This window comes from Salmo salar, chromosome ssa01, assembly GCF_905237065.1.
Source record: "Salmo salar chromosome ssa01, Ssal_v3.1, whole genome shotgun sequence".
NCBI lineage: Eukaryota > Metazoa > Chordata > Actinopteri > Salmoniformes > Salmonidae > Salmo > Salmo salar.
In genome coordinates, this window is record NC_059442.1 from 27798513 (window position 1) to 27821853 (window position 23341).

The window sequence follows — 23341 nt, forward strand, 5'->3', positions numbered from 1 at the left end:
GGTGACGTTATTTTGCCGTAAGGACTGGGATCAGTTTTTCTATTGTACTGTCTGTAGTTGTTTGTCACACTATGTCAGTACAGGAGAAGGAAAACTCTGAGAGGTTTGACTGTAAATCGAACTAAGGAATAAAACAATCTATGAGTCAAGAGATGCCCTATCTTTATAAACTAGTAGAACAGCCCTAGGGGCTGAGTCTTGATTGATGTGGTGTGCCCCAGCTAACCTCTGCCTTTACAGGGTGGGTTGCAATTTGGCCTGTCCCATCTGTCCACAGCTATGTGGATAGAGTTGGGAGGAGGAGAGATTAATGCACCTGTCTCAACCCTCACTGTCACTGGTAATGAAAAGGCCGTGTGGGACAGCCTTCACTGGTGTTGGGTCCCCCGTCTCCCCACACACTCTCCAGCTGCTCTGAGGAAAACACAGACCTCTGCTTGGGATTTCCTTAATAAGGACATTTCTCCACCCTCAGATGTAGAATGAAAGTCCCCTGTCCCTGCAGCTGAGGTTCTCCGAGTCTGTTGTGTAGAAAGACAGTGAGTCATAGTGCTATTTGGCTAGAGTAATGCAACCTCCCTGTAGGAAATGTAGAATTTCTGAATCACAATTGTTTTTTTTCTGTCCCTGACCTTGAGTATTCAGGAATATTCAGAGCACAGTTTGTAATCAGCGATGCAAAGTGCAATGTTTGCATTCAGAAATGTAAGGTACAATGTACAAAGGCTAATTCAAATCAAATCAAGCTTTATTTATACAGCACATTTCAGACATGGAATGCAACGCAATGTGCTTTACAGGAAACATCTAATAAAAAACAATTCAAATAAAAGCTGAAATATTTACTACACAACAAACAAGATAAACTAAAGAATGACACAAACTGAACAACTTAAAAGGAAAAGCAAAGCTAAAAATATGTTTTAAGATCTCTTTTAAATATCTCCACAGTTTCGGCCCCCCTGAAGTTCTCTGGCAGGCTATTCCAGAGGCTGGGGGCATGATAACTAAAGGCTGCCTCTCCATGCCTCTGTGTCCTAGGCTTTGGGATCCAATGTCCTTCTCTTTGTTTAATTTGTGTACTGAATAAAGCTGCTGAATGTATGGTATTGATATCAGTGTGCTGTTTATCTGATGACTACATCACACATACAGTTTCAAAAGCATTTTCATGTGCTGTTCTCCTGTATCTCAAAGAGCACCTATCATATTATCTTCCTCTGACTACTATTTCTAGCTGCTTGGATATGATTATGTAATTCATACAAGAGGAGTTGAAAAGTGATGCCAGGCTGGATTGTGTTCCCAGAATTGGGAGGGGAGGAAGGGGAGATGAGAGGGTGAGGGGTGAGAAAAACATTAAACACTGCCCTGTTCCTCAAGACTCTAAGCCCATCGCTGGCCTATCACTAACACAGCACCACGGCTGAATAGAGGAATAACACTAAAACAGTTATCCGTTTTAGATAAAACTATACAAAATATATTCACATCACCAAATAATTGATTAAACACACAGTTTTGCAATGAAGGTCTACAGTAGCCTCAACATCACTCTTTACGGTAGTACCATGGTGTAGCCGGAGGACAGCTAGCTTCCGTCCTCCTCTGGGTACATTGACTTCAATACAAAACCTAGGAGGCTCATGGTTCTCACCCCCTTCCATAGACTTACACAGTAATTATGACAGCTTCCGAAGGACGTCCTCCAACCTATCAGAGCTCTTGCAGAATGAATTGACATGTTGTCCACCTAATCAAAGGATCAGAGAACGAATCTAGTACTAAAAGCATAAGCTACAGCTAGCTAGCACTGCAGTGCATAAAATGTGGTGAGTAGTTGACTCAGGGAGAGAAAGACAATAGTTTTTCTTCACTTTCAGTTTCACTTACTTAGCTAGCAAATGCAGATAGCTAATTTAGCCTACTCCGCTCAAACAGAGGGATGCTATCTTAGCTATCTGGCTATGACTATCCAACACAACACTACTAGAACTCTTCCAAGTGAAGGTAAGCTTTTGGTTTTAATAATTTATTGCCACGGGCCCGTCGGTGTAAGTGCTATACTGCTTACTGACTGTAAATTGTAACGTTACTGCATGGTTGTAGCAGGTTTACTAACATGTTAGTTCTATTAGCAATGTTGACTAGAAAGTTACTGTAGCTAATATGGTGACAACGATGTAGGCTGTGTGTAGCGGTTATGATATGGTTTGGCTTGGAAAGGTTTTTTGCCTGGTCACATACAGCTGATGTGTTGTGCAATGAAATTCACAAGGGAAGGGAAAAGGTGAGAGGAGGAGAGTGCGTAGATGCAAGAAGGAATACAATGTAGCTGATATGAAAGTGAACTGTGTTTACGGTTGATCAGGGGTTTATTCATTCCGCCGATTCTGTTGAAAAAAATGTCTTAAACGGAAGCAAACGGAACGGGGATAAACATTTATTTTATTTTATTTTATTTACCTACGCAAATCAGTTATTAAGAACAAATTCTTATTTACAATGAAGGCTTACCCTGGCCAAACCCTAACCGAGATGACGCTGGGCCAATTGTGCGCCGCCCAATCACGGCCGGTTGTGATACAGCCTGGAATCGAACCAGGGTCTGAAATGATCCCTCTAGCACTGAGATGCAGTGGCTTAGACTGCTGCGCTCCTCGGGATCCAATAGAAACTCTCGTTTGCAACTGTTGGACTAATGATTACACCCTAGATCAGCTAGATGCAGGCAAGAGTGTGCAAGGGGGTATTGAATGTGTCACACAACATTTTCTCTCGACCTGTGTGCACCTACATTGTAAACGTTCATTCATAGGCTAGGATGTAGCAACCTCATGATAGGTATAGGGAAAATTGAGTATCATGTAGTAGCCTAAACCTGTCGCTGTTACATTGAAGTGGGTGAATGGAATATGAATGACAGTCATCCAATGTGCTGTAATAGAAATAAGGCCAGGCTCATGAAAAAAAGGTACCGACCGTCACTGATTTCCAGAGCTGTGACAGAGCGAGCAGAATAGTCACGGGAGCCCATTTCAAATGCATATTGAGTGTCACAATAAAATATGAAAAATAATCTCCTGACACAGAGAAGCCTGGTTTCCCAGAGAAACCCGAGGAAACCGAGAACTGCCTGGCGCCTCCCCCCTCTGAGCTGACGGGAGTCAGCAGCATGCTGGTGCGGTAGATCTCTGGCCTGCTATCTGAATACAAAGATACAGGATTAGAAGTTGTTGAGTGCAGTTGGCAAAACAGGAGCCCTGATTATAATGTAGGGAGCTACGTCGCACCATGAAATATATAACAGGACAAGGCAAGGGGAAGAATTGCCCAGTGAATCATTCAGCCCTGCCTGGAACGTGACTGGCGGCTGCTGGCAGGGGGATGCTACATACATCAGACGGCAGGCTGTTGCTCAGATGTGGAGCGTGCCCTGATGGAGGGGGAAAGTAGAGGGAGCAGAGAGGGGCAAGGGGAGGGAGAGGTAAGGAGCAGTTGGGCAGGTGAGTATTACATTTTAGTAATTTGGCAGACACTCTTATCCAGAGCGACTTACAGGTGAAGGGGCAAACGGCTGGGGTCAGAGGATGATAAATCCTGAAATAGGGCAGTGGGTAGGCTATTTCCTGCCATGCCCTGGAGTGTAAAACATCCAAAGATTAAGGATGACATTGTGAGTGTATCTGAGCATGAAGGGGTTAATTAGAACACTTGCACCTCCGGGGGGTAAAGCTGCCCCTCTGATTCACCATGTTCCTGCCTTGGCCTGTCACAGATCCAACATGGCAGCTCAGCCTAATAGCTTCCCCTCTCTGATAACGGCGGGCCTTCCTCTGCTCTGTCCACACCCAGGCTTGCCGTGAAAGGGATAATCACTGATCATTAGGTCTATAGACTATAGACTCACTGGTCTCTTTTAGAATTTGCAGCTGGGTTCTCTGGGTTCTGTCTCTCTCTTCCCCCTTCTCTCTCTCTCTCTGCCTCTTTATTTTTCTGACTATCTCTCTCTCTCCTTACAGTTTAGCTCTGCATCCGGAGCGTGTGCTGGTAGCCACAGGACAGGTGGGCAAGGAGCCTTACATCTGTGTGTGGGATTCCTACACTGTACAGACCGTGTCCATCCTCAAGGACACACACACACACGGCATCGCCTGCCTGGCCTTCGACCTCGATGGACAGGTACAGTTATGAGACAACACTTCCTTATGCGTATCCATGCTGTGTGCTCATACAAAATACGGATTTTCGTATTATTGTACTACATCAAGTGACAGATGTAGGGGAAAAGACTCAGGATAATTGCAGATGATTAGATTAACATGAATAGTTCAGTAAGAAATGAATATATCAGCTCAATGACTGTTAGCGCCTCCTCTGCTCTGGCATGGCAGTGGCGCTCCTGCTCGGCTCGCCCACTGGGTTGCGTTTCTAAATGACACATCTGTGATTACTCCAGTGGTTTTAGCAGGAAGGCTATACAGAGACAGAGAGAGTGTGAGAGAGAGGTTTAACGTTAAGAGTCAGCTGGAATCTCTTTCATCCACTGACTCACAGAGTTTGGCAGCACGTTGTGTAGTTAAGGTGAGCAACACAAACAGTACAGGGGCCAGAGCTTTGATGACTGGAGTAGCAATGTACTACAGTAGAAGAGTGTATAGTTACTTATGGTGTTGTTTTCTCTGTGCAAACTATTGCTAATGTATTTCAGCTCTTCATGCCATATTTAACATTCTGCAACCCCCACCCCCTCGGCCGTTGCGTTTTCATATAAGTTACTTACAGTATAGGAGGAACTAGTATAATTTGCATTAGGCATTATTGATAGGTGTTATAACAACTTCATGTATACTCCTTCCACTGAAATGTTAGCTTGTTGCCAACTCTCCACAGAGGAATACTTTTCAGGGTTTATTTACAGTCGTTTGCTGTCTAGTATTTGCTGGAAATTCAAAAATCTATATTTCATGGATCAAGCACTCAGTTTTATCTTGGTGAGCCCCTCTGAGTCTCCCATAGGGCCCCTCAGAGCAGTTCTACCTCCACTGTTTACAGAGCTACACCATGAAAATTAGCCCATGCATTTTCCTGGTTGGATAGAGTCGTCTGGGGATTGAGATAGGATGTGACAGTCTAAAACTATAACAGGGTCTGGCTCTGAATGCCTCTGTGTTCACTGAGTCTCCTGATCTCTTTCTGTCCTCTCTACGGATCTGGTCATGTCAACATTGTCTGGACTGTGTTATGTTCCAGCGGTCTAAGTGGCTTAGCGGTCTAAGGCACTGCATCTCAGTGCAAGAGGTGTCATTATAGTCCCTGGTTCGATTCCAGGCCTTATCACATCCAGTTGTGATTGGGAGTCCCATAGAGCGGCACACAATTGGCCCAGCATCATCTGGGTTTGGCTGGGGTAGGCTGTCATTGTAAATAAGAATTTGTTCTTTACTGACTTGCTTAGTTAAATAAAGGTTAAAAAAAATAAAAATTGCCACTTCCAGATGACAGTGAAGAAACTTCTGAGGACAGTTGACATTGTTAAAAGCACTTTTTTGTCATTCAATGCAAATAAAAAGTTCCACATTTACATTTTAAGGATTTGTTTCAAAATGGTCTCTATGGGTTCAGTGATTAATCACAGTAGGAATATACACTGAGTGTACAAAACATTAGGGACACCACCTACCTAATATTCAGTTGCACCCCCTTTTGAACTCAGAACAGCCTCAATTCATCGGGTTATGGATTCTACAAGGTGTCGAAAGCGTTCCACAGGGATACTGGACCATGTTGACTCCAATGCTTTCCACAGTTGTGTCAAGTTTGCTGGATGTCCTTAGAGTGGTGGCCCATTCTTGATACACACAGGAAACTGTTGCGAGTGAAATCCCCATCAGCGTTGCAGTTCTTGACACACTCAAACCGGTGCGCCTGGCACCTACTACCATACCTGTTCAAAGGCACTTCAATATTTTGTCTTGCCCCTTCACCCTCTGAATGGCACACACACACAATCCATGTCTCAAGGATTAAAAATCAAATCAAATGTATTTATATAGCCCTTCTTACATCAGCTGATATCTCAAAGTGCTGTACAGAAACCCAGCCTAAACCCCCAAACAGCAAGTAATGCAGGTGTAGAAGCACGGTGGCTAGGAAAAACTCCCTAGAAAGGCCAAAAACTAGGAAGAAACCTAGAGAGGAACCAGGCTATGAGGGGTGGCCAGTCCTCTTCTGGCTGTGCCGGGTGGAGATTATAACAGAACATGGCCTTTAACTTGTCTTCTCCCCTTCATCTACACTGATTGAAGTGGATTTAACAAGTGACATCAATAAGGGACCATAGCTTTCAAAAGGATTCACCTGGTCAGTCTAGGTTAATCCTAGATATACGCCCCTCCAGGACCTATATACCAGGCGGTGTCAGGGGAAGGCTCTAAAAATTGTCAAAAAGACTCCAGCCACCATAGTCATAGACTATTCTGTCTGCTACCGCACGGCAGCCGGTACCAGAGCGCCAAGTCTAGGTCCAAAAGGCTTCTTAACAGCTTCTACCCCCAAGCCATGAGACTCCTGAACAGCTAATCAAATGGCTACCCAGACTATTTGCGTACTCTCTGGTTATTATCTATGCATAGTCACTTTAACTCTACCTACATGTACATATTACCTCAATTACCTCGACTAACCTGTGCCCACGCACATTGACTCTGTACCGGTACCCCCTGTATATAGCCCGCTACGGTTAATTCACTGCTGCTCTTTAACTATTTATTATTTTATACTTATCTATTTTGTACTTAACATGTATTTTTCTTAAAACTGCATTGTTGGTTAAGGGCTTGTAAGTAAGCATTTCACTGAAAGGTGTCTGTTGGCGTATGTGACATACAATTTGACTTGATGTCATGGAAAGAGCAGGTGTTCCTAATTTTTTTGTATACTCAGTGTATAAAAGCCTCCTTCATTTGTCAATCTGTAAACCCTTTGAGCTAACCCACCAAGACCAAGCAATAAACCCTTTGAGCTACCCCACCAAGACCAAGCTGTAAACCCCTGATAAGGGCCATAACGCATTTTTACTGTCAACAATAAAGAAGCAGTTTTATCAACATTCCACTGTCCTACAATATTTACTGAACTTCCTCTTCACTGGAGAGCGCGTTAGTGTTCACTTCCCTTTGCACCTCACCTGTTAGAACATGCTTTGCTGTATCGCGGAGTAGCCTCTGAAGAGAGCACAGCTTTGTGATCGTGTCATCGTTGCACCATGCAAAAAGATTGCCTCCAGGTCAAACCATTAGAAAGTTAGGACTCATATTACCGGAGCTACCTTTAAAAAAAATATATATCAACTTTGTAAACTATTTTGCGGGCCGTAAACTACTCATGGGCTGTGCGGCCAACCATTTATTTGATAACAAACATAAGTAAGATCCCTGCTGTATCCACAATGCTTAAACAGCCCTTCTGAATCATTTGTCAATTGCTTCATGCAATCACGACTCAGCCAATCTACCACCGCTCTCACCTTTGTCAGGATCCATCTGAACGTTCCCTGCAGCGATGACGTATCCCAAAAAGGAGATGATGGAGCAATGGAATTCACATTTCTCTGCTTTGACAAACAGCTGGTTCCCCCAGGAAGTGCTGGAGGACTTGTTGGATGTGGAGGACATGTTATTGAGCTGAACAGGAAAAGAAAAGGATGTTGTCGAGGTAGACAAACACAACCGGTTTAACATGTCATGGAGCACATCGTTGACCAGGGTATCGAACACTGCGGGAGCGTTGGTCAGTCCGAACAACATAACCAGATTCACGTAGTGTTGAAGGCTGTCCAAACTAGGTGGTAGGCGTTCCGAAGGTCCAACTTTGAAAAGATGTTCACCCCCTGGAGAGGCTCGAATGCTGAGGAGAGGAGTGGTTGATTTTTTTACTGTGATGTCATTGAGGCCCCGGTAGTCGATACAGGGTTTAGTCCTTTTTTTCCACAATGAAGAACCCTGCTCCGCTGGGGAGGCAGAAGGACGAATGCTCCCTGCAGCCAGAGAGTCCTCAAATGTAGTCCTCTATGGCCTTATTCCCAGACAGGGAATAAAGCCGCCCCCGAGGCAGTGTGGTGCCCAGGAGGAGATCAATGGCGCAATCATAGGGACGATGCAGCTGAAGTGATGTGGCGCGAGTCTTGTTGAAAACCTCCCGGAGGTCCTGGTACTCCGCGGGAACAGCGTAGCGATCCAAGGCTTTTCCCAAGCCTGCAGGAGGACGTCCCTGGGCAAGCTGTGCTGCCTTAAGGCAATGTGCGTGGCAGAACGGGCTCCAACCCAGGATAGAACTAGTAGCCCAGTCGATCAGGGGGTTGTGCCTCTGGAGCCATGAAAATCCCAAAACCACAGGAACATGAGGAGATTCAATTAGTAGAAACTATATGGACTCACTGTGATTGACCGACACTCACAGGTTAATGGGAACCGTACTGTGAGTGCCCCTGCCAATGGAGCGTCCGTCCAATGCTCTGGCGTCCATGGGAATAGAGAGGGGTTATGTGGAGATACCCAGCTCAGATACCAGGGTAGCGTCCATGAAGCTCTCGTCAGCCCCAGAGTCAATGTGCACCCGGAGAGATTTAGCAGGATAGCATGAAGTATGAGTAATAGGAGTTTGGAGACTCCCAGTATTGTCCACCAGCGTACTCGTATCTACTGATGAGCCTGGTCTTTTACTGGACAGGTGGATATATATATAATGTGTTGTAATACCACAATACAAGCAACTGTTGGAGCTCAGCCTGCGTAAATGTTCATTGGGAGACAATCTAGCCCTGCCCAGCTGCATGGGCTCTGGAAGAGACGAGTCACCAGTCCCCAATGATTCCCGAGGAAACACAGGTGACTTCAGATTCTCTCAGGAATGCAGGAGTCGAGGACTTCCAGGATTGTTCGGAGGCAAGGGAGAAACCGTGGACAAGCGAGTGTGACCGAGAACAGACCTCTTCTCCCTCCTGTGTTCCCGTAGGCGCCCATCGATCCTCATGGTCAAGGCTATGAGGGAGTCGGGGTCCATGCATAACTCCAGAACTGCGAGCTCGTCTTTAATTTCCTCCGATAATACATGAAGGAAGGTGTCGACCAGGGACTCCGGGTTCCAGGCACTCTTGGCTGCCAACGTGCAAAAGTCTACTGCGTAGTCTGCCACACTACGGAAGTCTTGACGTAGTTGAAGTAGCTTCCGAGCCGCCTCTATCCCAGACACCGGAGAATCGAACACCTTTCTCACCTCCGCTACGAAATCCTCCAGACGAATGCAAATGGCGGATTGTTGCTCCCACACCACCATAGCCCAGGCGAGCGCCCTTCCAGACATCAGCATTATGAGATACTCTATCTTTGAACGGTCTGAAGGAAATTAAGAGGGCTGCAGCTCAAAGATGAGGGAGCGCTGGGAGAGATGCACCCGGCAGGTCCCAGGATCCCCAACATAGCGCTTCGGAGGTGGTATGCAGGGTTCTTCAGGAAGCTGGGGTAGGCTGGGGAAAAGCACCGCTGGTAGGCAGGGTCACTGAGCATCCGGGAGGTTTCCGTTGTGGCTTGCTGCCCGATAGATAGTCCGCGGAATTGCTCCAGTAATGAGTTGAAACCCTGGTTATGGCGTTCCGCCAAGGCATGGAGTCCTTCCATAAGGTTCTGAAGTAGCTCCTCGTGTCTTCCAATGGTGGCTCCTTGCAGGCAGACAGTGTTGCGGAGCTAGTCGGTGTCTGCTGGGTTAGTCATGGCCAGTTCATACCATCACAACTCAGGTTATGACCCAGATGCAGTAGTCCGAAGGCAGAGTCAAAAAAAGGACAGAACGTCAGGCAGGCTCAGGGTCAGGGCAGGCAGAAAGGTCGTAACCGGGAAGACTAGAAAACAAGACCTAGAGAAATGAAGAAACACGCTGGTAAGACCTGACAAAACAAGACAAACTGGCGACAGACAGACACAAAGCGCAGGTATAAATACACGGGATAATGGTGAAAATAGGAGACACTTGGTGGGGGGTGGAGACAAACACAAGACAGGTGAAATAGATTAGGGTGTGACACATGCAAACTTTTTGATCCAGATAATCTCACCCTTCTTTGCTGAATGAATACCCACAGTTTCACAATGTTTCATCATGGGGTGAAGCTTTACCCTTCATTAAAATAAAGTATTCTCAAACACTTCTCATCCCCTCACGTGGATTTGCCCAAACGTTGATTCAATGGCAGATCAAAGTTTCCTCCCACCACCAAACAGTGCAAGGTGCAGCAGAGTAGAGATGGATTGGATTTCCATAAGCATCCCCTCTCCTGCTGCTGCTGCCTACTCACTGGGCTATAGGAGCCTCTTCCAGCAGAATCATACAGATGGGCTCCCATCCAGAGCCAGAGGCATGGAAACTTTTACTGTATACAGCCAATGTTATATTTTCTTTTATTGTAGTCATGAGTCATATGAGTGTCAAGTAAAATAGTGTTATTTAGAGTAGGCTGTGGTCTGTACCATACATTCTGTTTCATAAAATGCTTTTTCCTTTGCAGTGTTTGGTCTCAGTGGGTCTGGACTCCAAAAACACAATCTGTGTGTGGGACTGGAGGAGGGGCAAGGTGCTGGCAGCAGCTCCTGGCCACACTGACAGGGTAACTATACAACACCATCCTCCTCTCTCTGTCTCAGGCACCAAGCCCAGATCGATCTCCTCAATTACTGTAGTTAGAAATGCCGCAAGGATGGAGCAGGAAGGAGCATGGGCCCAAAGGAGACGCACATAAACAAGTTAGGCCTGATTGATCATTAGCATTCCCGACAATGGCTGAGGAGACACTAAGCTAATGAAATGAAATGTTCAAAAGATTAAATGTATGCAGCTGTCTTTTTATTCAACCAAAATACGCACAGACACATACATACACACACTAACGCACCTGAAGTGTTTGTGTTAGATCTTGTACAATGATGCTAATTGAAGATGACATTCAAATATTGTAAAGTATTTGTTGCACAGTATGTTATGCATTTAATTGTACAAAGTTAAACTTACTATGTGATCTTTTCCACAGATATTTGACATATCGTGGGACTTGTACCAGCCAAGCAAGCTTGTTAGCTGTGGTGTCAAACATATCAAGGTACTGTTTAAATCAAGTTCATACCTTACAAAACTAGCTTACTGAAGGCCCTCAAGCTATCAAAGTGTGTTAGAATCTAGAATATGTTGGATGTTTAGCACGCACAGATATGGTGTCCATCGTAGACTATTCTTCTTTTGAAAAGGTATGATGTCTTGTGTCTGATTACCATAATGTTTCAGAAAGTTCTGTAGAGAACTTAACGGTAATGCGCTCCTTTCCTCTTGGCCTTTTTTGCTTTATCGCAGTGATCATATCAAAGCCTTACAAGAGATATGCAGTACCAGTCAAAAGTTTGGACACAGCTACTCATTAAGGGGTTTTTCTTTATTTTTACTATTTTCTACATTGTAAAATAATGGTGAAGACATCAAAACTATGAAATAACACATATGGAATCATGTAGTTAACAAAAAAGTTTTATTTTATATTTAAGACTCTTCAAAGTAGCTACCCTTTGCCTTGATGACAGCTTTGGACACTCTTGGCATTCTCTCAACTAGCTTCATGAGGTAGTTGCCTGGAATGCATTTTAATTAACAGGTGCGCCTTCTGAAATGTTAATTTGTGGAATTTCTTTCATTCATAATGTGTTAGAGCCAATCAGTTGTGTTGTGACAAAGTAGGGGTGGTATACAGAAGATAGCCCTATTTGGTTAAAGACCATGTCCATATTATGGCAAAAACAGCTCAAATAAGCAAAGAGAAATGACAGTCCATCAATACTTTAAGACATGAAGGTCAGTCAATGCGGAAAATTTCAATAACTTTTAAAGTTTCTTCAAATGCAGTTGCAAAAACCAACAAGCGCTATGATGAAACTGGCTCTCATGAGGACCGCCACAGGAAAGGAAGACCCAGAGTTACCTCTGCTGCAGAGGGTTACTTCATTAGAGTTACCAGCCTCAGCAATTGCAGCCCAAATAAATGCCTCACAGAGTTCAAAGAACAGACACATCTCAGCATCAACTGTTTAGAGGAGACCGTGTGAATCATGCCTTCATGGTGGAATTGCTGCAAAGAAACCATTACTAAAGGACACCAATAATAAGAAGAGACTTGCTTGGGCCAAGAAACACGAGCAATGGACATTAGATCGGTGGAAATCTGTGCTTTGGTCTGATGAGCCAAATTTGAGATTTTTGGTTCCAAACGCTGTGTCTTTGTGAGACGCAGAGTACATGAACGGATGATCTCTGCATGTGTGGTTCCCACGTGAAGCATGGAGGAGGAGGTGTGATGTTGTGGGGGTGATTTGCTGGTGACACTGTCAGTGATTTATTTAGAATTCAAGGCACACTTAACCAGCATGGCTACCACAGCATTCTGCAGCAATACGCCATCCCATCTGGTTTGCGCTTAGTGGGACTATCATTTGTTTTTCAACAGGACAATGACCTAACACACCTTCAGGCTGTGTAAGGGATATTTGACCAAGAAAGAGAGTGATGGAGTGCTGCATCAGATGACCTGGCCTCCACAATCACCCAACCTCAACCCAATTGAAATTGTTTGGGAGGAGTTGAACCGCAGAGTGAAGGAAAAGCAACCAATAAGTGCTCAGCATATCTGGGAACTCTTTCAACACTGTTGGAAAATAGTTCCTCATGAAGCTGGTTGAGAGAATGCCAAGAGTGTGCAAACGTGCCATCGAGGCAAAGGGTGACTACTTTGCAGTATCTAAAATATAAAATATTTTTTAATTTGTTTAACACTTTTCTGGTTACTACATGATTCCATGTGTATTATTTCATAGTTTTGATGTCTTCACTATTATTCAACAATGTAGAAAATAGTAAAAATAAAGAAACAAACTTAAATGAGTACAGTTGAAGTCAGAAGTTTACATACACTTAGGTTGGAGACATTCAAACTTTTTTTTCAACCACTCCACAAATTTCTTGTTAACAAACTATAGTTTTGGCAAGTTGGTTAGGGCATCTACTTTGTGCATGACACAAGTAATTTTTCCAACAATTGTTTACAGAGAGATTATTTCACTTATAATTCACTGTATCACAATTCCAGTGGGTCAGAAGTTTACATACATTAAGTTGACTGTGCCTTTAAACAGCTTGGAAAATTCCAGAAAATGATGTCATGGCTTTAGAAGTTTAGGATAGGCTAATTTACATAATTTGAGTCAATTGGAGGTGTACCTGTGGAGGTATTTCAAGGCCTACCTTCAAACTCAGTGCCTCTTTGCTTGACATCATGGGAAAATCAAAATAAATCAGCCAAGACCTCAGAAACAAAATTGTAGACCTCCACAAGTCTGGTTCATCCTTGGGAGAAATTTCTGAAGGTACCACGTTCATCTGTACAAACAATAGTACGCAAGTATAAACACCATGGGACCATGCAGCCATCATACCGCTCAGGAAGGAGACGCATTCTGTCTCCTAGAGATGAACATACTTTGGTGTGAAAAGTGCACATCAATCCCAGAACAACAGCAAAGGACATTGTGAAGATGCTGGAGGAAACAGGTACAAAAGTATCTATATCCACAGTAAAACGAGTCCTATATCGATATAACCTGAAAGGCCGCTCAGCAAGGAAGAAGCCACTGCTCCAAAACCGCCATAAAAAAGCCAGACTACGGTTTGCAACTGCACATGGGGCCAAAGATCGTTCTTTTTGGAGAAATGTCCTCTGGTCTGATGAAACAAAATAGACCTGTTTGGCCATAATGACCATCGTTATGTTTGGAGGAAAAAGTGGGAGCCTTGTAAGCCGAAGAACACCATCCCAACCGTGAAGCACGGGGCTGGCAGCATCATGTTGTGGGGGTGCTTTGCTGCAGGAGGGACTGGTGCACTTCATAAAATAGATTTCATCATGAGGATGGAAAATGTTGTGGATATATTGGAGCACCATCTCAAGACATCAGTCAGAAAGTTAAAGCTTGGTCGCAAATGGGTCTTCCAAATGGACAATGACCCCAAGCATACTTCTAAAGTTGTGTCAAAATGGCTTAAGTACAACAAAGTCAAGGTATTGGAATGGCCATCACAAAGAGCTGACCTCAATCCTATAGAAAATGTGTGGGCAGAACTGAAAAAGCATGTACGTGCAAGGAGGCCTACAAACCTGACTCAGTTACACCAGCTCTATCAGGAGGAATGGGCCAAAATTCACCCAACTTATTGTGGGAAGGTTGTGGAAGGCTACCCGAAATGTTTGACCCAAGTTAAACAATTTAAAGGCAATGCTACCAAATACTAATTGAGTGTATGTAAACATCTGACCCACTGGGAATGTGATGAAAGAAATAGAAGCTGAAATACATCAATCTCTCTACTATTATTCTGACATTTTGTCACGTCCTGACCATAGTAAGTTGTTATTTTCTATGGTAGAGTAGGTCAAGGCGTGACAGGGGGTGTTTGTCTATGTTTTGTATTTCTATGTTCAGTTTCTAGTTTTGTATATCTCTGTTGGTTTTGTTTGGTATGATCTCCAATTAGAGGCAGCTGTTTGTCGTTGTCTCTAATTGGAGGTCATATTTAAGCTGATGTTTGTCCCACCTTTTTTTGGTGGGTGATTATCTTTTGAGTAGTGTTTATTTCTCTCTGCGTCACGGTTTGTTGTTTTTGTTATTCAAGTTATTTGTGTATCGCAACATTTCACGGAATAAATAATATGTGGAACTACAACCATGCTGCACTTTGGTCCGATCCTTTCGACAGCCGTGACACATTTCACATTCTTAAAATAAAGTGGTGATCCTAACTGACCTAAACCAGAGATTTTTTTACTAGGATTAAATGTCAGGAATTGTGAAAAACTAGATGTATTTGGCTAAGTTGTATGTAAACTTCTGACTTCAACTGTAGGTGTGTCCAAACTTTTGACTGGTACTGTATGTAAATTCTTTTTTTTACTGGAGTGATGGAGGTAGATATTTATAGGGGTAAGATGACTAGACATCAGGATATAAGATAAACAGAGTAAGCTTGTAAGTGAGTGGGTGTGTAGAGTCAGTATAAATGTATGTGCATGTTATGTGTGAGTGAGAAGATTATGGATGAAGTGAGTGAGTGTGTGTGTGTGTGGGGCCTACTAGGGCCATGTGAGTGTGCATAGAGACAAAAAAGGTCAATGAGGATACAAGGTTAACTCAGTCCGTGTAGCTATGTCGTTAGCTATTTATGAGTCTTATTGCTTGGGAATAGAATCTGTTCAAGAGACTGTTGGTGCCAGACATGATGCACCGGTACCGCTTGCCGTACGGAAGCAGAAAGAATAGTCTGTGGCTTGGGTGGTTGGAGTCTTCAACGATTTTCCGGGCCTTCCTACCACACCTCCAGATATTGATGTCCTGGATGTTGTTTGCAGATGTCACGTCCTGACCAGCAGAGGGCGTATTGCCTAGTCTTGGTCAGGATGTGGCAGGTGGTTTGTTTGTTTAATGTTGTGTTGGTGATTGGGACTTCCAATTGAAGGCAGGTGTGTATAGTTGCCTTTGATTGGAAGTCCTATATAGGTGTGTGTGTTTGTCTTTGGGGTTGTGGGGAATTGTTCTTGCACTGCGTTTGCATAGCCTGTAAGACTGTCCATGTTGTGAGTATCATTTATTGTTTTGTTTTCCGGTGGATGCTTTGCCTTTTACCATTAAAAGAAAATGAGTATCCACAATCCCGCTGCGCCTTGGGCCTTCTCTATCCAGTATGACATTTTCAGCAACGAGTACGACATATTCTGTGACAGAATTACCCACCAAACCAGGACCAAGCAGCTGGCGAGGACTGGGGAACACGACGGGTAAGGGAGACCGAGAGGCACCCCCAAGATTTTTTTAGGGGGGGGCACAAGGGCTGTTTGACGGGGCAAGAGCTGCCCGCCAGTCAACAGTCACCAGAGCTGCCCGCCAGTCAACAGTCACCAGAGCTGCCCGCCAGTCAACAGTCACCAGAGCTGCCCGCCAGTCAACAGTCACCAGAGCTGCCCGCCAGTCAACAGTCACCAGAGCTGCCCGCCAGTCAACAGTCACCAGAGCTGCCCGCCAGTCGTACGCCGCCAGAGCCGCCCGCTAGTCAGGAGCCGCCAGAGCCGCCCGCTAGTCAGGAGCCGCCAGAGCCGCCCGCTAGTCAGGAGCCGCCAGAGCCGCCCGCTAGTCAGGAGCCGCCAGAGCCGCCCGCTAGTCAGGAGCCGCCAGAGCCGCCCGCTAGTCAGGAGCCGCCAGAGCCGCCCGCTAGTCAGGAGCCGCCAGAGCCGCCCGCTAGTCAGGAGCCGCCAGAGCCGCCCGCTAGTCAGGAGCCGCCAGAGCCGCCCGCTAGTCAGGAGCCGCCAGAGCCGCCCGCTAGTCAGAAGCCGCCAGAGTGGCCAGACTGCCCGGAGCCGCCAGAGTGGCCAGACTGCCCGGAGCCGCCAGAGTGGCCAGACTGCCCGGAGCCGCCAGAGTGGCCAGACTGCCCGGAGCTGCCAGAGTGGCCAGACTGCCCGGAGCTGCCAGAGTGGCCAGACTGCCCGGAGCTGCCAGAACCGGAGCCACCTCCAGATATAGGTGGGTTGGGGAGGGGGGGTGTAGCACAGTGCCGTCGGTGACGGCAGCCACCCTCCCTTCCCTCCCTTTTTGTTTAGGGGTTATTGTTTGTTGGTTTTGTTGGGGTATTGGGGATTTTCTTGTGTTTTTCTTTTTTAGGTGCATCCCGGAGTCTGCACCTTGAGGGGGGGGGGTACTGTCACGTCCTGACCAGCAGAGGGCGTATTGCATAGTCTTGGTCAGGATGTGGCAGGTGGTTTGTTTGTTTAATGTTGTGTTGGTGATTGGGACTTCCAATTGAAGGCAGGTGTGTATAGTTGCCTTTGATTGGAAGTCCTATATAGGTGTGTGTGTTTGTCTTTGGGGTTGTGGGGAATTGTTCTTGCACTGCGTTTGCATAGCCTGTAAGACTGTCCATGTTGTGAGTATCATTTATTGTTTTGTTTTCCGGTGGATGCTTTGCCTTTTACCATTAAAAGAAAATGAGTATCCACAATCCCGCTGTGCCTTGGTCCTTCTCTATCCAGTATGACATTTTCAGCAACGAGTACGACATATTCTGTGACAGCAGAGGAGGAAAATGTTTGTATTTTTAAAGGAGAATTCAGCAGTGTCTCTTATACTCCGCTGTATGGACATACCCTTTCAGTAACTAGGTTTCCATCCAACTGGCGAGATTTTCATGTGAATATAAAAAAATCTGCATAAAGATAATATGTGCATTTTCCCACTAGTGGTGTGTTTCCACCAAACAGACTTGTTGTGGATAAAAATCAGTGCGTGATGATGTAGTGAACACAAAATGTAGCTTTCTGCTTAAGTTTTCATGTTCCGAATAAAAATGTAATGTTCAAAGTTTTTCCTTCTCATTTTCAACTCTACCCATAGTTTTGTCACAAAGGTTGTTGCGTTAAATAGCAAATGTGCATACTCTAGACTTGGTGGTGGGGGTTGACAGCTCACACCCTGTCATAAATTAAAGGAGAGGAGATTCAGAGAACAACCCTCTCCAAATTAACACAGCAATGTTGCTTTATCTCCAGAGACTTTTTCCGCCGAAACTCTTAACACGTTCTAAAGCGAATACTGGAAAAATATTCCTAACAGAGAATGTGGGGAAGGGTCAGAGGTGAGCTAAAGAATAATGCTTTCATATGGGTTGTTATTTTGTGATGGCATTAAAAGTGTTATAAGGGAAACACTGTAACTTGAAAAGTATATACACTACCTGTACGAAGTATTGTATATGAATATACAAATTATGAAAGTAATTCTGTTAAGATTGGAATGTGATTTTAGGAGCCATGAGATAATTTATCTCTTATAAATTGTGCATAGTAAGTAGCCGCGCTCTGAGTTAGGTCAGAGAGCGTGTCAGCCTGACGGAACCATCCCTTTCGACCAGAGTGCATAAAAGGATTGGCAAATAAATACATTCACATTTAAACCAGGGAGGGTGGGGGGGACCCCTTTTGGGACAATCAGAGCCTCACAAGCGTCCCGCGAAAAGGCCCAACACCCTTCCTAAGATGGCCTGGTTCCGACAGAGAAAAATCGGCGAACGAAGGCATTCATGCGTAAATACATTCATGATTTCTTACTCCAAACGGGTGGAGGTTCATGTGCAAAGTATATAATTACTGTGAGAGTAGTTCCTAAAATGTATCAACAATAAGTGTCTCTTTCTCTCTCTCCTTCCCTCTTCGTCTTCTTTGTAACAAGCCTCCCTATGTTGTTTCAGTCCGCTAGGGACCTTTTCCTAATGTATTAAGTGTGTATGTTTATCCTGTGTTATCATTTAGTTAGCTAATAAATCAATAATTAAACCAATTTCTGTAGTACTGAATCATGAGTAAGGCTGTTTTTTTTGTGGATATAGGAGGTTAAGACTGTTCAGAATGATGATATGATAAGAGGCTATGATTAATACGTTGACTGTTTTATGGATGTGATAGGTAAAGACCTTTTAGTGTTTAATTCGTGAGATGGTAACTCTTTAAACAACCGCACTCGTGGTGCCCCAAATTCCTAATGAGTTAATTGTTACATTATTAATTTAAAAGGGTAACAATTAAACATAGTTAGTTGATTCGATAAATAACAGTCATCAGATTAATGAAAGTAAAGTCACGACAATGTTTCCACCGCCATTTCTTGCATTATTAATTTTACCAGCACTAAAAGATCCCACCATGTTGAAGGAACAAATGATTGGTCGAGATTTATAAAATTGTACTGAAATTTCCTGTTTCCATTACACCTGTCGTGATAAAAACAAATTGACGATATATCTTTACTCTCATAAAAACTGTCAATGAAAACGTGGTTAGTGTTCCTGCTGCACTCAATCCTGTTTAAAGAATACTTATTTTTCTACTTTTGTCATCAAGGAGATCTTATATAAAAAAAGCACCCATATCTCTGCAAAGCCTTGGTGCTCTGTATTAGATTCATGGTGTTCCACTTAAATGGTAATTAAACACTATACCACAGAGGATGTTTATTCCCCAAACGGAATTTAGACCAAATTGTTGTCTTTAGATAAGTATCATATTACAGGGAACTTCTGCTTTCATGATATCTTTTCCATTTAATTGGGTGTGCTTCTGTGTGTGATTGTGTGTTTATCATTGGAATATGCATTTGTCTACCTTATCTGTATTGTGAAGGTGCTCCCACCCCCATCCCTGATGATAATATACCCCTCTCCCACAACCCTGCGCACAGAACCCCTATGCAGCAAAGAAATCCTCTCTCTCTAAGTCTCTCTCTTTGTCTGTCTCCCGCTCTATCTCCTGATGCCAAGGCAATCCAGCAATCATCCCACATAATTCCCAAGCCTTTACCCTGCGGACCGTGTGACATCTGCTCTGCAGCCCTGTGCTCACTCAGCGATTATAGCACTCAATGCATCCAGGAGATTTAGCCCCAATAATCCCCTCACTACAGTCCCAGGAAAACATAGTTTCTGGGACTACGTCTGCCGCTCCCACCTCAACACAAAAAAACAAGAGGAAAGCAAGAGGATCCACCATTAGCTAAAATCATTTTGCGATCAGTAGGTCATTTGATTTGGCTTTGACTGTGATCTTGCTTGGCAGCCCTGTGCCTGGGACTTGCAGACATGCACACGTCTGGTTGATAGATGATTAGTTTGCCTCTATAGCTGATTAAGCAGCTCCTTCACGTATGTCTATCACCATTAGGTGATACCCAGCTAACACATAACATTCTGAAAACCATATGTTTCTTAGAGCTTGGTGAGGTCGTGGTTGTCCACAACTTTCTGGGAATGGTGCAGGATAGTTGCTTGGCTTTGGAAAATTCTCAGCACATTTAAGGAATTTGACAAAAGAACATAGTTTTTGTTGGGTATTTCATTACATTAACAGAACGTTTCCTAAAAGTTCAAACATGGTTACATTTAATTGTGTTTTTGTTCATGTTCTAGGAATGTTCTCCAACAGGCTTGGCATTGTGAATGTTCTCAAATAGCTCAGAGAACATTTAACATCCTCCTGTGGGAATTTCAATACTTCAGCATAATATTTCCACCAGGTTTCCTCGTGGTTCTATTTAAAGTCATGTTTTCAGAACATTAAGAAAACTTTCCATAAAAAAGACAAAACATTACTAACGTTCAAAGAACGTTCTAAGAATGTTATTGAAAACATATACATTCCGTTCTCAGAATCAACAAAACTCTCTTATCGTCTATCTTGTTAAGTGTGATCAGGTGTGTTTGCCACGTCCACTAATTGGCCACACCTGATCTTAATGAGTGCTTGTTTCCATTGAAATGGGGTCTGTTTGAATAGACTAATATAAACAGCTTTGTATGAGTTTTTTTTAAACAGGGCAAGCTAGCTCCATCCTGGTGGTGCAGTAGACTAATTCCATGAACAAAGAACAGAAGATCATAGGGTCAAATCTCATTGACATCGTGCCACATTGTTTGTATGATTAATGCCTTAGCAAATGAATTTCCATGTGTCCTATCGGTGGTTATAATTCAAAACAGTTAACCCAAACTAAGCTAGCAGTGTTAATAAAAGTCTTATTGAAACATTCAGTGTAAGTTTTTTATTTAATTTTTTTCTCCCCAATTTCATGGTATCTAATTGGTAGTTACAGTCTTGTCTCATAGCTGCAACTCCCGTACGGACTTGGGAGAGGCGAAGGTCGAGAGCCATGCGTCCTCCGAAACACAACCCAACCAAGCCACACTGCTTCTTGACACAATGCCCACTTAACCCGGAAGCCAGCTGCACCAATGTGTTGGAGGAAACACCGTACACCTGGCGACCGTGTCAGCGTACACTGCGCCCGGCCCGCCACAGGAGTCGCAAGTGCGCGATGGGACAAGGACATCCCTGTCGACCAAAACCTCCTCTAACCCGGACGATGCTGGGCCAATTGTGTGCCGCCCCATGGGTTTCCCGGTCATGGACGGCTGCGACAGAGCCTGGACTCGAACTCAGAATCTCTAGTGGCACAGCTAGCACTGCGATGCAGTGCCTTAGACCGCTGTGCCACTCAGGGGGCCCTTTCAGTGAAAGTTTTAAGGAAGTTATTAAAAAAACTCAAAATAACCTAGAATTTCCTTTCTCAGAACGTTAATTAAACCTCCCAGGAAAAATTTCAGGGAACCATAGTAAAACATTCTCAGAACCTCCCTGCAACTAAAAATGAACATTCCCAAAACAGACTAAATGTTCAATTCCATCCACAGAATGTTTAAAAAACGTTCTGTTTTACATGTCAGAAATGTATGGATTTGTTCCCAGAACCAATGGGAAACCAAACACGTATGTTTCCACAACTTCCAAGGAACCAAATGTGTTAGCTGGATAGACACATCAGGTCATATAGGTGGCACACATACACACATTCTTATAGACTCAAGCACATTCATACACACATTCTGTGCTGAGCTTTTACGGAGAACTTTATATTTGGAGGATTTAGACAGGCAGACGAGAGGCATGCAAACAGGGATGCTTTCAAAGCCTCCTCTGATAGTACCCTGGCACCAGTCCGTCAGCAAGTATCTTTACACTGAGATTCAGTCATTGCTGTAAAATTGAGAATAAGTCATTAATTTCCATAATGCTCAGTGAAGCCGTCAGTGCCATGACATTGAGAGTCACTGTGGTGGTTATGAGTGGCAGGCAGAGAGGGGGAATGGTGCGGTGAGGAGGGGGAGTTGGTGCCTGCCTGCCTGGATGATGAATTACACCCTTTCCACGTTGTTCACATTACAAGGTTTTCCCTTGAGTAGTGGTGCAGGGAAGTGCTGTGGTACATGTTACTGATTGACTGACATTCTGCAGATCCATGGCTAGGCACATAGTGTGGTAGAGCTTCCGCTTCCACTCTTTCCTCTGGACACACTTTGGCCCTCTGTTCTATTCAATCAGACAGCTCTGCCATGGTCTTTAGTGGCATTAGCAGCCTTACTTTAATAATTCCCACCTGTTTAGCATTGCTTCAAATCACATTCACCAAGGAACAGAGGAAATAAACATTTCCCCTGCCAGAGGCGTTTTTCTTTTAAGACCAAATGTTTCTAATTCTTCAAATAGCAAACAAGACATGATGCCCTAAGCAATTTCTGACCATGACTAATAAAAAACGCAGCAAATGAATTGCATTTTTTTAGCTGAATAAGTTGAATGAGTGGAACAGATTAGAAAGTGAAGGGACAGCTTGGTGAGTCTTTATTTTACCTTCGTCTTGTATGTGACTCAACTCAAGTCTTGGCTGGGGAGCATCGGCTGGTCTTGCTGCTCTCTCTACTTTAAAAGACAGTGGTTTTACTTATTATTCTATAGCAGAATTTAAGTGTTCCACTGAACTGTCACTACAGCTCTCTGTCACTCTCATATACACACACACACACACACACGCACACACACACGCACACACACACACACACACACACACACACACACACACCCTCTCTTTCTCTCTCACTTCCTCTCTCTCCCTCTGGCCTCATCATAAACCCTCCAGCCTCTCGTCTCCTCTCAGTAGTAATTCAGAGCATTTCGGGGATTAGCTGGATACCGCGTCTCCCTGTCTTATCAGACCCAGCACCGAAGGCACCCAGTCATGCCGCATCCATCCCCACTGCCTGGCTCCAACACAGGCTGAGATGATGCTGGCTTGTGATAATCGATCCCTCCTGTTAACACACTGGCCCTTGTAGCACCAAAGCACTGTGCTGACTGGTTTGATATTGGAGCCCATCCTTGGCTCCTATCTTACCTCTGCAGACGTACAGCTCTCTGATACGACGGACACACTATGCTATACTCAGTGCCCTCACTGTTGAGATATTTCTACTATCTACAGACTCAAAAGTTGTTTGGATTTTGGATAACACTTTACTTAAAACCTGCATGAACAGTTGAAGTCAGATGTTTCCATATGTGTTATTTCATAGTTTTGATGTCTTCACTATTATTCAACAATGTAGAAAATATTAAAAATAAAGAAAAAATCTTAAATGAGGTCAGTTGAAGTCAGAAGTTTACATACACTTAGGTTGGAGACATTAAAATTCTTTTTTCAACCACTCCACAAAGTTCTTGTTAACAAACTATAGTTTTGGCAAGTCGGTTAGGACATCTACTTTGTGCATGACACAAGTCATTTTTCCAACAATTGTTTACAGACAGATTATTTCACTTATAATTCAC

At 44.1% G+C, this 23341-nt stretch overlaps 1 protein-coding gene across 4 annotated transcripts in view; it reads left to right on the forward strand.

The window, feature by feature from the left end:
- Positions 1–23341, forward strand: part of LOC106591625 (echinoderm microtubule-associated protein-like 5) — a 69017-nt gene that overhangs the window by 11798 nt on the left and 33878 nt on the right. For all 4 annotated transcript variants that reach the window (XR_006769410.1, XR_006769411.1, XM_014182907.2 and 1 more), the window contains exons 2-4: positions 4023–4182; positions 10562–10660; positions 11081–11149. Coding sequence is in view for 2 of the 4 variants with exons in the window: in XM_014182907.2 (XP_014038382.1) it covers positions 4023–4182; positions 10562–10660; positions 11081–11149 (328 nt within the window). In the remaining 2 variants the exon portion in view is untranslated. The remainder of the gene's footprint in view (positions 1–4022; positions 4183–10561; positions 10661–11080; positions 11150–23341) is intronic.